This window comes from Pollachius pollachius, assembly GCF_949987615.1.
Source record: "Pollachius pollachius genome assembly, chromosome: 17".
Taxonomy (NCBI): Eukaryota; Metazoa; Chordata; class Actinopteri; order Gadiformes; family Gadidae; genus Pollachius; species Pollachius pollachius.
Genome location: NC_136950.1, coordinates 3,844,848 through 3,860,139, shown reverse-complemented (window position 1 = coordinate 3,860,139; position 15,292 = coordinate 3,844,848). Strand labels below are relative to the sequence as shown.

Sequence of the window (15,292 nt, the reverse complement as noted above, 5' to 3'; positions counted from 1 at the left end):
TAACCCTTAAAAGTATGCTATGGGATCTTTAAAACAAGGAAGATGTGTCCGGCTAGCTGGCTAGTGCACATTGTCACCTGACCCCTCCTGGAAGTGGAGAGTTGAAATCCTAAGTATTGGTAGTACTCTTAGCCATGTGGTAACATAATCTAGTACGAAGGAGGGTTGTAGCCAAAACTCACTCAATGTGTCCATTGATGTTGTGTAGTGTTGTTGTCTAGTATTGTTCTGAGCATCTCGGTAGTGAAAGACACCATCACTTTTCTTAAGTGTATTGACATTTTCTGTGCAGATCTTTTGGTGCGGACTCTTTGTTTGAGTCTTGAGTGACAGATTCCTTCCTGATGCGTGCCTGAACAAACATTTTTTATAGGGTTGTTGGTATCATAAGTCTGCTTGTCCACAACCTTTTTGTCAGCAAATGTGTTGGAATTTAATTCCAAGGTGCCTGGATGGCTGATTATAATAATGTGCATCACTGTACGTTATGAGAGACAAAAGGAACTCCACAACAACAACAACAGAAAAGAAGCATGGACAAATCAGCTTAATGGCCCTTTTCTAGGTCACAGATAAGGACATGCCCCAAACTGCAATGCTGCTGAACTGGAATATGATAAGAAACTATAAGTGTTGTCCAAATGATTGCCATTGGCAATGTAGAGGGCTGTGAGTGTGTGTGTATGTGTGTGTGTGTGTGTGTGTGTGTGTGTGTGTGTGTGTGTGTGTGTGTGTGTGTGTGTGTGTGTGTGTGTGTGTGTGTGTGTGTGTGTGTGTGTGTTTGTAACACATGCGAAAGAGTCGGACATGCCTACATAGACAATATACACAGACAAGCAAACATTCACACACACACACGCACACACACAAAACGCACACACATTACACACACACACACACAAAACGCACACACATTACACACACACACACACACCCAAACACAAAATCATACAGACACAAACACACACACACATACATTACGCAGACACAAACACAAACACACACACACACACACACACACACACACACACACACACACACACACACACACACACACACACACACACACACACACATAAATGCACACACCCAAAGCCTACTCCAAGTGGTGTGGATTGCAGTATCAGTCAGGGCAGTGGAGTATTTCTCTAGTGAGTCTCTATATTAGGATGTGTAAGGCCGGCATGAGAGGTAGATTCTCTGGCTTTCTTGCTTTCTCGCTCTCTCTCTGGCCCTCTATGTCTCCCTCTCTACCGTTCACCCAAATGGCAGATCGTTATGATGCTCGAACTGTTGAAGGTGTTCCGGTTACTATTTTTGAAGCAGCTGTCGGAAGACTTTGTTTCAAGGGGATTTTTAGTTTTGGAACTCCCATGTAGACGGACAGAAACTTGCACACACAGCTTGTGTGTCAGGTGTTAATGGCTCTCGGTTGCCTTGTTAACCGCAGATGTGCCAGGTCGCATACAGAGGTCGTCTGGCTCGCACATTGGTCGGATCTCAGCCGCGATCCGATCAGTCTACCTTCATCACTTTAACCTGGAGGCAACGTCCGTGAGATCCCATCATACCCTCGATCACAGAGGTTGCAGGGAAAACAAAGCGTGGAACAGAGCCATGACACTTGGAGAGCGTTTGAAGTTTGGCGTACGCCAACCCTCTCTCTCTTTCTTGCTCAATTCGTAGGTCTGCCGAAGATGCTGGCCACCAGGAACTATTTCGGCATGCCTAGTCCAACATCTGGACACCCTCTCACCATCCACGCCGGCAACATCATAGAACTCCTCGACGCAGACATCCATAGCCCCTGGTGGCAGGTATGCTCCCTCTCTTTCTCTCTTGCTCTGTTTCGCTCGCTCTTGCTCTTACTTTCTCATTCTGGTGCTCGCTCTCTTTCTCTGTTTCCCTCTCTCTCTCTCTCTCTCTCTCTCTCTCTCTCTCTCTCTCTCTTTCTCTTTCAATCTGTCTCTCTCTATCTGCTTATTTTCTCTACACTGCCTCGTGTCTCTGTATACAAATGGAAAATAACCAACATTATTATTCTTAATTACCAAACAATTAACCCAAACATATGTGAATACATTATTTACATATGAGAGTTTTTGTTTTGCTAATAGGATGAATTCCTCATGTAATGTCAATGCTGGTACCATAGGCAAACAACAAACATATCATTTTCCATCTCGGTTTATGTTGAGGTCATTCAGACAGGGTCTTGTTCATTCTCAAAGCCCCGATGGCAGTTTTTCCAAACATGGTGACCATGAGCTACAAGGCCTTCTCCCTCTACTCTCTCATCTCATCATACATAGTCACACATATCACACACATCTGGACTATCTGGATCCATACAGTATCCGTACCATAGCTGAAGTGTACACTCCAGTTAAACACATCCAAGAAATCTTCAGGATGGCGGGATCCCCGATCAATTGGCTACAGTGCGTTGGCTTTAGAGAGTCAAGTGTTCAATCCTTCGGACGGACGCCTTGAGCTGGGCTTCTATCTGCTCCTCAATGCTCACCCATATTTATCTGTTCAATAGCTGCCAATCTGTTATCCCCATCTGTTAAAAACTGCACGAGGTGCTGAGGCCTTGATCACAAGAAACGTTGTCTCCTGTGCAGAAAGAGTTTAATGGCCTGGGAAAATGCCCCTTGTGAGCCAAGAGCGCCTCTCGTTGGTACATGGTTACGATACCTAGCAACACCTAGACGTATGTAGAGATTACCATACTGTGCTTTCTTTTAAATGTGAAGCCGCAAAATAGTACCCACTCCCACACACACACACACATATTGATGTATCCATGCTGCCAGGCAAGCACACACATATGCAGACACACGCGCTGGCATGAACGCACACTTATATGCACAGACACATAAGAGTGCAAATGCTCACATATGCATAGACACACACAGACACACACACACTCACAATTTCACAGGGGTTGTTAAATCATTGAGTTTCCATTTAACATAACGGGGCACCATGCATTTACTGAGTATCTCTCTCTCTCTCTCTCTCTCTCTCTCTCGCCCTAAGCAGTGAGTCGTCATTTTTTTCTTTTCAATCTTAATTTATCTTTCAGCATTACTGATCCAGGGCCTGTGAGTGCGTGCAGTATTGTGTTCTAACCCTAATTGCTCTTAAATTATGAAGACAGAGTAAGCCAGGCGTGCGTAACACAGTTATCTCTTTCTCTCCCTCTCTCCCCCTTTTCCCCTCATCCTCTGTGTGTGTGTGTGTGTGTGTGTGTGTGTGTGTGTGTCTCTCTCTCTCTCTCTCTCTCTCTCTCTCTCTCTCTCTCCCTCTTTATATGCGGTTCCAGGGTAGAATCCTAACAACGAAGGAGGTTGGGTTCTTTCCAAGTGATGCTGTCAAGCCGTGCCCGTGTGTAAGCAGCCAGTCAACCACTCTCCTCTCTTCTCCCTCTGAAAGACACTTCTTTATACAAACAAAGAAAAAAAATTCTGTTTCTCTGAAAAAATGGATGGCACAATAATGTTTAGAAGATGGTTCAAAGGTTTGATTGTGGTTAGTGGTAGCATCTTCTTGAGTCTGTTTTCATCTGAAATCACAGGAAATTGCGGTATGCTTTGTGTTTCTGTGTATCTAAGCATAAGGGACTTGGCATGCTTTTCAACAGGTGATAAGTAATTCCTGTTTTAGACTGGATTCAGCATCGTTGTTTTATTTATAGCCATCTGGCAGCAGCACAGCAATGCTTCCTTTATTGGAAATTAATTATTTTGAATTACAGAAAATCTTTTTGTATTGTCTGTACGGTCAGAGTTAAAGTAAAGACATCCTTAAATACTTGCTTGTTAGTTGCTTTAATGGTGTTGGAAAAATGTGAAAAGTAGTAAACTGCACTGGAACCTTGCTACAGCCTGGCCGGTAATATGGCTAAGATGATGGATATTATGGGATAATTTAAACAATATATTTCTGATGTGAAGCCTCTTATATTTTCTTTTCCTCCAGGTTCCAAAGCCTGTTGATTACTCCACACAGCCTTGGTATGTTGACAACCATTCTTCATAATTTCTTTCCTCTGAATTTTCCATCTGGATGTTTTTACATTTTCACAGCAAAAAACCGAACCTGATCAGGTTATTTTTCTCCCGTGTGTTGAACACGACCACAGAGAATGAGACGGATTGTATCACAATTTGAACACAGTGTGGAATGGGAATTGATTTCGTCATACCTGATCTCCTCCTGAATTATTCAGTAAATCCCTTGAGCAAACTTCAGAAAAAAGTAATTGTAACAAACTGTTGGAATGAACACTTATTTCACCCATAGAAGGTCATGGCTGCTTTTGTGTACCTTCTTGAGGAAACGAAAGCCAACTATTGTGCATTGTATTAGCATCATAATCTTAAAGTGTATTATTTATTGTCCCAATGTGTTTGTGTCTTTAACTGACAGGTTCGCAGGACCAATGGAGAGATTCCAAGCAGAAGCAGAGCTGCTCAACCGGGTGAACAGCACCTATCTGGTCCGCCACCGCAGTCGCGAGTCTACCGAGTACGCCATCAGCATCAAGTCAGTGCCCTGCTCATGCAGGACCTTCCTCTCCTTGTTATCGTTCCTCCTCTTGGACCCCTTCAGATATTTCCTCTAACATTTTTGTATATATTTTGCATCTCCAGCTGTAGGTATTTATTTGTTTATTAGTTCAATATAATCTGTGGGTTTAATGAACATACTTGATCCGTTTTACATTTAGCAGGGATCAAATGCCCCGGTACAGTTCTACGCAGTGGATTGGCTACTTCAACATCAGGAAGCCATTGCAATAAATATGAAGATCTTGATTCAAATAGTCTCAAGACTATCTTTCTAGGGTTAGACCAAAAGAATCAGCAGCTGTAATGGGACAACATTAAACAGCTATGTAACATTCATCTACTTGGGCAAAATAATGCATTTCTAATGCTGTGCTCAATTTGTGAAACAAACTTTATTTGGTGGTCAATCCCAGCCAGTCACCAGTCCCTCCCATGGTGGGTGTTTGAAGGAGAGGCCCTGGATGTTTGTATTCTCTGCTGTGGTGCCGCTGAAGCTCCCGTATCCCCATGGGGGAGGCAGTCAGCCGTCTCTCCGAGCGACAGAATCCTTCCTTTAAACTATCCTTTTTTCGTGGCCTGCGGGTCCCTCCAGCGACAAAGTTTTAATTGCCCACTATGCGCACAATGGTGTCTACGTGTGTCTATGTTTGCCCACTTAAAATCCCATGTGCTGAATAGATCAGGCAGAGTGCGACGAACAAGTTCAAGGTCGTTGTAAAATGTAAACACCATTTAAAGAGAGAATCATGGGAAAAAGGTTTTTCAAATGGGAAGAGACATTTAAATATTCTTTTATTGTATTGTTGCAGGCCTGTTCTCCCTTTTGCCAGTATTTTCTTCCGTGTATCTTGACTAGAAGTGCATTCATATATTACTGTTTGCTAGAAAGTGCTAGCACACATTTGCCCTCAAACATGTCATGAGGGCAAAGCGCTGTTGATGGAAAACAGAATAATGTGTGGAAATTAGTTCAGAATTTTGGTCTGTGGTGAACTCCACACCGAGTTCCACACCGAACAACCCACAGTACATGACACAAAGTCTTTTAGCAAAAGTTTGTATCCATAGCAACTCACAATCAATACATTATATACAAGTTCACAGTGGAACCCAATAGGCCACACCATTTGGGAAACATGACTGTTTGCAGTCTGACCAATCAGAAGGATCACACTGCATCCCAAGCTGAGAACCCATTGAACCGCATTCTCCAATTTTCCGACGTCTCCTCCCCTCGACACACACACACACACGCGCATGCACGCACTCGCGCACGCGTGCACGTACACACACACATGCTCTGCACATCATTATTTCCAGAAGCCACGGTATCTCACAGCGCATTAAAACAAGGGGGGGTGCATAGAGAAGGGGTGGGAGGGTCCCGGGGGCATCCAAGGGTACCGGTTGGCCCCCGATCGATGGCGGTGATCAGAGGCGGGAAATTAGACTCATAACTTATTCAATGACCCACAGGTATAACAACGACGTGAAACACATCAAGATCCTGGCCAAGGATGGCTGCTTCCACATCGCAGAAAACAAGAGGTTCAGGAGCATACTAGTGAGTATATACAGAAAACAAGAGGTTAGGAGAATACTAGTGAGTATATACAGAAAACAAGAGGTTAGGAGAATACTAGTGAGTATATACAGAAAACAAGAGGTTCAGGAGAATACTAGTGAGTATATACAGAAAACAAGAGGTTAGGAGAATACTAGTGAGTATATACAGAAAACAAGAGGTTAGGAGAATACTAGGGAGTATATACAGAAAACGAGAGGTTAGGAGAATACTAGTGAGTATATACAGAAAACAAGAGGTTAGGAGAATACTAGTGAGTATATACAGAAAACAAGAGGTTCAGGAGAATACTAGTGAGTATATACAGAAAACAAGAGGTAAGGAGAATACTAGTGAGTATATACAGAAAACAAGAGGTTAGGAGAATACTAGTGAGTATATACAGAAAACAAGAGGTTCAGGAGAATACTAGTGAGTATATACAGAAAACAAGAGGTTAGGAGAATACTAGGGAGTATATACAGAAAACAAGAGGTTAGGAGAATACTAGTGAGTATATACAGAAAACAAGAGGTTAGGAGAATACTAGGGAGTATATACAGAAAGCATAGTAGGAGGCTCTTCGGCCCTTGGAGCACTCCCAAAGGGCAGAGGGCAAAACAGTCTATGGTTTGGTGGGTTCTCCCTCTGCTGATGCTGACACCTCTGTGTAGGCAGTGGTTGTGGTCCATTTATTTGAATGCTTATAGCTACCATATAATGAAAAGCCTTGCTATTATTAAGCTGCCCTGAAAAAAGATGTTATTTCACCTGGATAAATTCTTCTTTTCAGAGTTGCTCTTTTCTCTAAGAAAGACTTAGTACCACAGGGTTTAGAGTCACTAGTGTGTCGTGTATTTATTTGCATTATCTCATTCATTTCAAGCCCCACTTGGTGAAAAGGAATCCTTATCAAATGATCAGTATGCCATTAACATGACCGACTCCACCTCGTCTTATCTTCCGGCTTATAATTCCCTTGTTTCTCATTTTCTGTCTAAGCCAGCTAATGATATGTGTACTGCCCCAAATGTGATTGATGACAGCTCAACTGACCCACACCCTGTGTGTGTGTGTGTGTGTGTGTGTGTGTGTGTGTGTGTGTGTGTGTGTGTGTGTGTGTGTGTGTGTGTGTGTGTGTGTGTGTTAGGAGTTGATTGAGTACTATAAGCACCACTCTCTGAAGGAGGGCTTCCGCAGCCTGGACACCACGCTACAGTTCCCCCACCGGGACCCTGAGAACCCGGCCGCTCAGCAGAACCCCCGCCATGCAGGGAACGGTGAGCTGGTCTCTTATGGGGTCAAGTAGGGGTCAACACGAGTTGACATTTGTCAGTTCAATTCAAATCAGTTCAATTGTATTTGTTTAGCCCTTAATCACCGGTACAGTCGCAAAAGGCTTAACGGGCCGTACATTTTTTAAAGAAGAAGTCTTGAGAAGGAACGCAGAGTGGCGGATCGCTCCTTCAAGGGGTGCAATGGGTGGCATAATTGAGATACGTAGAAACATGTATACCGGAACATTTGGGGAAAAGTTCAGACAATGATGATTTCATTTGTGTTTAATCCTTTCCTGGGAGCTACACTGAGTATGAAAGCGTTACGTTGCGTCAAGTTGTGCGTATAAATAGGCAAGTCTATTTTAGCATTTTGCTGCGTGTCTGATGCGAGTCAAACAGGCTCAGTATAGCAGATCTCATTGAATAGAGTGGGAGCATTCACTTAGGGCTCCACACAAGGCTACGCAAAGCAACGGTGGTGTGCCCAGTCTAGGTGTGGGGTTGGGTATTGTGTACTGTGTATTTGTACTGTGTTCAAACTTGCGGTACCTCACAGTCTGTGAAAATGTATTTCCTCTTGAGGGCAAACAATTTCTTTGAATCTACTTTGTATATATCTATCTATCTACATATCTTTCTCTCTATCTATATATCTTGGTATCTATCTATCTGCCCGTTCAGTGTGTCGTTCAGTGTGTCTTGCCAACTGGCAAGGGGGCAATTTGTATGCTCCTTACTATTTTCCATCCATCTGTCTTTCTACCTATCTAACTGAATACCTTAGTTAAGATTCTTCGCTAAATATTACTTTTGAAACACAAATTGATTAATAAAATTGTATAGTTGCATGGAACAGATACAAAATAAGTAGATAAAAAATGTTGTTCAAGAACTTCTTTGCGCTGTTTGACAGGTCTAACAGAATCCCTGTTTGACAACTCTAAAGCTGACGCTTTTATTTTGTATGTATTTTATTCTGGAACAGTCTGTATCCTCTTGGCAGAGCAGCTGTTTGCACCTGCTTCCTCAAGAGCAGAATCATGTTTTAAACAGCACAGCGTGAGGACAAGGACTAGGGTCATCATAATTATAATTAGGATGTCATTACCTCCTTCCCCAGTCATAGTTTGACATGTTTACTTTGTCAAACCTTTGTGAACTCTGCATGCCTCTATCATGCCCTCCTACTGCCTGCAGGGAGTTTCAATTGATTTGATTCTATTGATTCGATTAGTAAACGGCTATATATCAAAAAGGCTGTGTTGTGATATTTTCAAATTGGATATTTTCGAGTTGTACATTTGGTTACATTAGCAAGTAAACTTTGGGGGATATTTAAAGGGCCCATCCTTGACCACGAGACCTGAGGCCAAATAGCCATTACAAGCCATTTTTTGCGCATTTTTGTTTTATTGTCGTTCTCAGGGGAGCCCCAGGAGCTGTTGTTTGGTACTCCCCCTTTACGGAAGGCCACAAGAAAAATATTTCAACGTCAATATTGCTTGACGTTGCTCTTCGTTCCCTGTGTCTTGCCAGCTGGCATGCTCCGTATGCTTTGTATGCACCTTACTCTTTTCATGCTTGTCAAACGCTGGATGGCTGAAAATCTTTGCCCACATGAAAAGCAATGGTTGTATCTGCTAGCCGGGGATGTTCCCAGCACATTTTACACAATGTCTCACCATGCTTGTTGTGGGACTCAAGCCACAGAAATTCATTGAGCCTCTTTAGAGAAAACTTGTTTCTCACGCTCACACTCTTTCTGGATTTTTTTGCAGGTGGCGGAATGCCAAAGTAATTTACTGTTGCTTTTTGGATATTTTGTCCACAACATTTTGGTAGCCAGTGAAACATTATGGAAATACTGTTTTGCTAGTACTTGTTGCACAAGGGAGAGTCCTTAAACAATCTTGCCTGCAAATTTCTCATTTTGGTATGGATGTACACCACTGCATAAACCCACATATATGCAACTTAAACTAAACGTATTAAATACTTGTGTGGTATAGAACTATGTCATTCATTATGGGATATTTTTAGGTTGTTCTTTAGTTTTGAGTTTTGCATAAAATGTGTTTTTGTGCATGGAAAATGAATCATTGGGATTCACATTGGCAGATAGTCCCAAATTATTTCTCACTTTTCCAGAGACATAAACAGAAACACACACAATTGAAAAACTAAACAAAGATAAAGAGATAGATTGAGATAAGAATCCTGACAGCTCAGACTCAAAACATTTTTACTTCCAGCATTTTCTTATATGAGGTGCCCGCACCAGCACCTAGTACAGTAAACAACTGTCTGCTCTCTCCCTTCAAACCACTCACTGTTTTTACAACTCTCTCTCACTCTGTGTTTGTGTGGTTATTATTTGGGGAGGATTTTCTGTGCTGAGAGAAGTCTGAAGTGTTAAGCTAGTATTGGAATACTAATCAGCTATCCCAACCAACCGCCATGTTGACAGCATGCTGGTTGACGGGCATCACCAACTGTACCAGTGCGACACTAACTGCCAACTAAAACAAAGTGCACAATAATGACGACCTGTGTTGGTCTTTTAGCTATTATTACATTTGCTTATGTGTGTATGCGTGTATTCATATGCATGTGTGTCAGCTATTAAGTTTACAGCTGTGTTCACTGATTGATATTTATGTCTGCTGCGCCTCCAGGGGCCCCTGATCTCCTCTTACCACACACGCACGCACGCACGCACACACGCACGCACACACGCACGCACACACACACACACAGACACATACACCACATCAGCATCCTGAACCATCCCTCACAAGCACACACACACACACACACACACACACACACACACACACACACACACACACACACACACACACACACACACACACACACACACACACACACACACACACACACACACACACAAACAGAGACACCCATAGCCTGCCCAATGACTTCCTCACCATTTTCTGACATTTGTCAGTTTTTGCCAAGTCTTCACCCCGCATATAACAGCATTACCACGTGTCTGTGTGTGCATATGGAGGAAGGTATTATGTCGTAGCAGGCAAAGGAGGAGAAGCAGGCCAAGTGGAGGGATGGGGGGATGTAATAGACCCCCGCACTACGTGTGTTAGTAGTCAGCACTATGCCACTAGTCTGCGGTCGGGAAGGTGGGGGTGGGGCTAAAGATTTAGTATGAGATGTTCCTCAGGGGGACCGGGAGGTGAGAACACTGCTGGAATACTGGAGCAGGGAAGGGAGGGGCTGACTCTGACTTCCTGTTTTCTTCATTTATCTTTCTTTAGATTTTACATTTCAAAGTCCTTTATAAAAATGTTTTTTCCTGCTTTACTCTTCTCTGCTTTTACCCTCCATGCACCCTCCCCCCCACCACTGTATCTCTCCTTTCTCTCTCTCCCTCTCTCTCTATCTATATCATTCTCTATCTCCCTGTATCACTCTCTCTCTCTCCCTGTATCCCTTTATCTTTCTCACTCCCTGTATCTATCTCTCTGTATCTCTCTCTCTCTCTCTCTCTCTCTCTCTCTCTCTCTCTCTCTCTCTCTCTCTCTCTCTCTCTCGCTCTCTCTCTCTCTCTCTCTCTGTATCCCGCTCCCGCACCACCACCACCATAATAGCTGCATTGCTCTGCGGCCTCACTTTTGTAACACCTGCCAGCTACAGCTTTGTTCCTCCCTCCTCCGCCCCCTTCTGGTCAGGTACAGGTACTTATTTTCCTCTCTCTCCCTGTTTCTCCCTCTCTCTCTCTCTCTCTCTCTCTGTCTCTCTCTCTCTTTCTCTCTCTCTCTCTCTCTCTCTCTCTCTCTCTCTCTCTCTCTCTCTCTGTCTCTCTCTGTCTCTCTCTGTCTCTCTCTCTCTGTCTCTCTCTCTCTCTCTCTCTCTCTATCTATATAGATATATATATATGAATGTGTATGTGTGTATATATATATATATATATATATGAATATATATATATATATATTTTATGTTTGTTTTGTAGGCTGCTTGGCATGCTCAGCCATGCTGTCGGAACATCTAGCTCGCCTCATTCATTCATCTGTGTGTGAGACACATTTACGCAGATTCGATGTGCATGTGTGTGTCCTGTTTACTAAGTGTGTGTGTTTGTGTGTGTGTGTTTGTGTGTATACGGGTGTCTGTCAGAAGGGGGGTTCGTCCCGATCCTGTTAGTTTTGTGTTATGTGACAGACGGCATGTTTAAATCAAAGTTGAGGGTGTTTGTGTGTTTCTTCTGTCTATTGATATTCCGCCCGCGTGGCAGAGCTCTGAGGCTCTCCTCCGCCCCGGCCCGTCTGGTCCGTGCTCTCCCCTCGCTCAGGACGGTTGAAGGTGCTCGAGCCCAGGGACAGTTCCCCGGCACATCCACAAGAGCACACGCACACACATGTACACTCACACGACTTGCACTATATTGGTTTGTTTTGTGTTCATATTATTTGTGTACACATGCATATGCGCACACACACACACACACGTGCACGCACACAAACTGTGAGTTTGATTCATAGAAAAAACGAAGGGTTAACTGTCTAATACAACAGCTGACATTTCAAGGGCTACAGTCCGGGTCTTGTCGTGCACCGCTGTGCACACAGGTCCAACGTGTGGGCCCTGCTCAGTGAGTGAGCGGGGCTGTCCTGCTCCTCCCCCAAGCCCCCCGGGGTGGGCTTGAACAAGGGGCTACGGGCTAGCATCCACCTTTCGTTGTTGCCTTGACGGCTGTGTGTCTGTGTTATGCTCATGTTTGTTCCCAGTAGAGATGTCTCAGACTACTCCTGTGTTTACTCTCTCGCTCTCTTCGTTCATTTTTTCCTCTTGTGCCTACCTTCGACTGTTTATATCTTCGATTATTGTTTTGTCCAGCTACTTTAATCACTCTCTCTCTCTCTCTCTCTCCTCTCTCTCTCTCCCTCTCTCCCTCTCTCTCTCCCTCTCTCCCTCTCTCTCTCTCTCTCTCTCTCTCTCTCTCTCTCTCTCTCTCTCTCCCTCTCTCTCTCTCTCTCTCTCTCTCTCTCTCTCTCTCTCTCTCTCTCTCTCTCTCTCTCTACCTCCACAGTGCTGGCTCCCAAGGCCATGGGTGTCGCGGTGGCACGCTACGACTTCAGCTCGAGGGACATGCGGGAGCTGTCGCTGCAGGAAGGCGACCTGGTCACCATCTACACCAAGACAGGGGCCAACGGGTGGTGGAGGGGAGAGGTCAATGGCAGGGTAAGTCACACACACACATGCACACACACACACACACACACACACACGCACGCATAGGGCCTCCCAAGCCACAAACAAGATCTCCATAATATCCATAAAAAGGTCACGTTAAAATCATTAAAAGTATACAGGTTAAGCGGAAGACCAACCTCAACAACCAAGACTTAACCCTGTAGTAAGGTCGATTCTGGAATCCTCCAACTGAAGAATTCCCTTAAGGCATCCCTGCAAAGCATCTCCACCAGAACTTGTGATAAGCTTGCTAGCTTCAGCAATAGCTCTGCCTAGCCTTGCAGAAGTCCGGTCATGCGTGATGAGTGCATGGGCTGAGGTGCGCAGATAGTCGGGTAGGTAGGTAGAACATCAAGTCATTTCATTCAGGCCAAATGAAATGATTGGAAGATGATTGGAAGCAGGTACAAATAAATTGCCTACCCTGCCTATAAAGCTGTTTTGATAGCGAGAAGAGAGCTTGATATATTCAGGGTGAAATTCCCCTACATATGGTAAAGGACTTGGACGCTCCTAGCTTTTTCAGATATATATATATTTTTAACTGATCACTGGGTATAATAATTCATTGGGTTAATACAGTGAATAACAAGATAACCTTATCTAGTTTTGTAGCGAACATCAAGGTTTGTAGCAAGGTTCACTCTGCGTTGTGTATTTTTGGTGAGGACACTATGACGACCAGATAGATGGCGGCATATTTATTATCACCAGCCTGCATCTGTATTAGAGAAGGTAGAACAGTGATGACTAAACAGGTCTCCCATCAATATGCTCTACTGCGACTTCTCATCCAAAGTCCAGATGTAGAGAGAGCGCAAACTAGCGAGTTAGCAAACTTCCGTTAGTTTGGCCACTCTGCTCCCTCAAAATAAGATTAACATTTGTTAAAAGTCAAATCAATTATTTGGGCATGAACCTAAAAGTATTTTACCGGGGCATAAGTAACACCGGTGTCTAATGACGCTATTTTCGATATAAACATTACTCATATGAATATAAAAGCTCCAAACTAATCCACAGACACTTTACCGATTCATATCTACCCAAAATGAACTGCACCTTTTTAGAATGAAAACGCAACACTGGCACTGCTAGAAAAAAGCGTATTTAAAAAACAAAATAACACAAACATGATCTGTTCTTGGAGCTTATGTGTGAAGTCGTTGCTTCTTACATTCCCCAGAAACAATGCCTTTCGTCAATTCCTGTTTAACACTGTAAAGCCACACTGCAAAGCTTTAACCACAAACACACGCATGCACCCACGCAAACACACACACACACACACACAAACACACACACACACACACACACACACACACACACACACACACACACACACACACACTTGCATGTCATAGTAACCAATTCCCTTTTTTGGTATTTCTCTTCCTCTCCTTCCACACCTTAGGTCGGCTGGTTTCCATCGTCGTATGTGGAGGAAGGAGAGGAGTGAGGAGGGACATTAACGAGGAGAGAGACAAGGTATTGATGAAGGACACAAGTGATGGAGGGAAGTCGATCCCTGGAAGTTTAAAAGGAAGGAAGCGCACCAGGGAAGAGAGGAAGACGGGGCAGAAGTAGAGTGACAGTGGCGTGCAGCAGCGAGCAGAAGCTCAGCCGGGAGCGCAGAAGATTAAAAGCAGTCAGGAGGCGGGCATTCGTGTGTACCTGATGCAAAAGCATATGGCTTTGCTTTCTCCCGCAAAAAATTGACCAACTGCAAAGCACGTAACCCCCTCGACGGAGCCTTTGGGAAAGAAGAGGGAGTACGAACCACACCTCCAGAGCCATATGACTGCAGTGCTCTGATTGGCTGAAGCCCGGGGTTAAGCTTGTTCCAGCTACTTTAGCTTGTTGCCTGCCGACAATATTGACCCAGCTGTACATCCATGCATCTAATCATTCATTCATTAATTCATTCATTCATACATGCATTCATCTATCTCCTCCCAGAGAAAAGAGTAGAGGGGCTTAAGGGAAGTTGGGCCAAACAAAGACTTCGAGCCAGATGCTTTTCCTTCCAGTGGCTGTCCAAAGGGCCCAAGCCTCTGTGTCAGTTGGACCAGCGCTTACCAGTACTGCTTTAGACGAATCGGTGCGCAGGATTATGGGTTACCTGGCTCATCTTTTTATTTATGATCCTACGAAATATCCACAAAAACACTGATTCCGACACAAGGAAACACAAGGAAACACACACACACACACACACACACACACGCACACACACAAACACACACACACACACACACGCACACACACACAAACACACACACACACACACACACACACACACACACACACACACACACACACACAAACACACACACACACACACACACACACACACACACACACACACACACACACACACACACACACACACACACAGATAGTAACTACTTTTGACTTTTAATTAAACCATAGTTTACCTCATCAATAACTAGGGTATATGAAATAATAATATTCACATGTTAATGTTATAAGATGTTTCTTAACTTCAACAGATGGTTTACTAAACAGATTTCCAAAGTATACAATGGTGGCACACTATGCCAGGATTTGGTGTGAAGACATCTCTCTGAGCTAATGCCTAGCTTATCATTTCATTTTCTACTCATGTATGCTTT

At 43.9% G+C, this 15,292-nt stretch overlaps 1 protein-coding gene across 1 annotated transcript in view; it reads left to right on the top strand.

Moving 5' to 3' along the window:
• The window catches only part of vav3 (vav guanine nucleotide exchange factor 3), a 76,133-nt gene extending 61,076 nt beyond the window's left edge, over positions 1-15,057 (top strand). The window contains exons 20-27 of the mRNA XM_079754699.1: positions 1,687-1,817; positions 3,332-3,397; positions 3,988-4,022; positions 4,438-4,554; positions 6,057-6,144; positions 7,295-7,424; positions 12,493-12,644; positions 14,071-15,057. Coding sequence (XP_079610825.1) covers positions 1,687-1,817; positions 3,332-3,397; positions 3,988-4,022; positions 4,438-4,554; positions 6,057-6,144; positions 7,295-7,424; positions 12,493-12,644; positions 14,071-14,115 — 764 coding nt within the window. The 3' untranslated portion in view covers positions 14,116-15,057. The remainder of the gene's footprint in view (positions 1-1,686; positions 1,818-3,331; positions 3,398-3,987; positions 4,023-4,437; positions 4,555-6,056; positions 6,145-7,294; positions 7,425-12,492; positions 12,645-14,070) is intronic.
• The last annotated feature ends 235 nt before the right edge of the window (positions 15,058-15,292 follow it).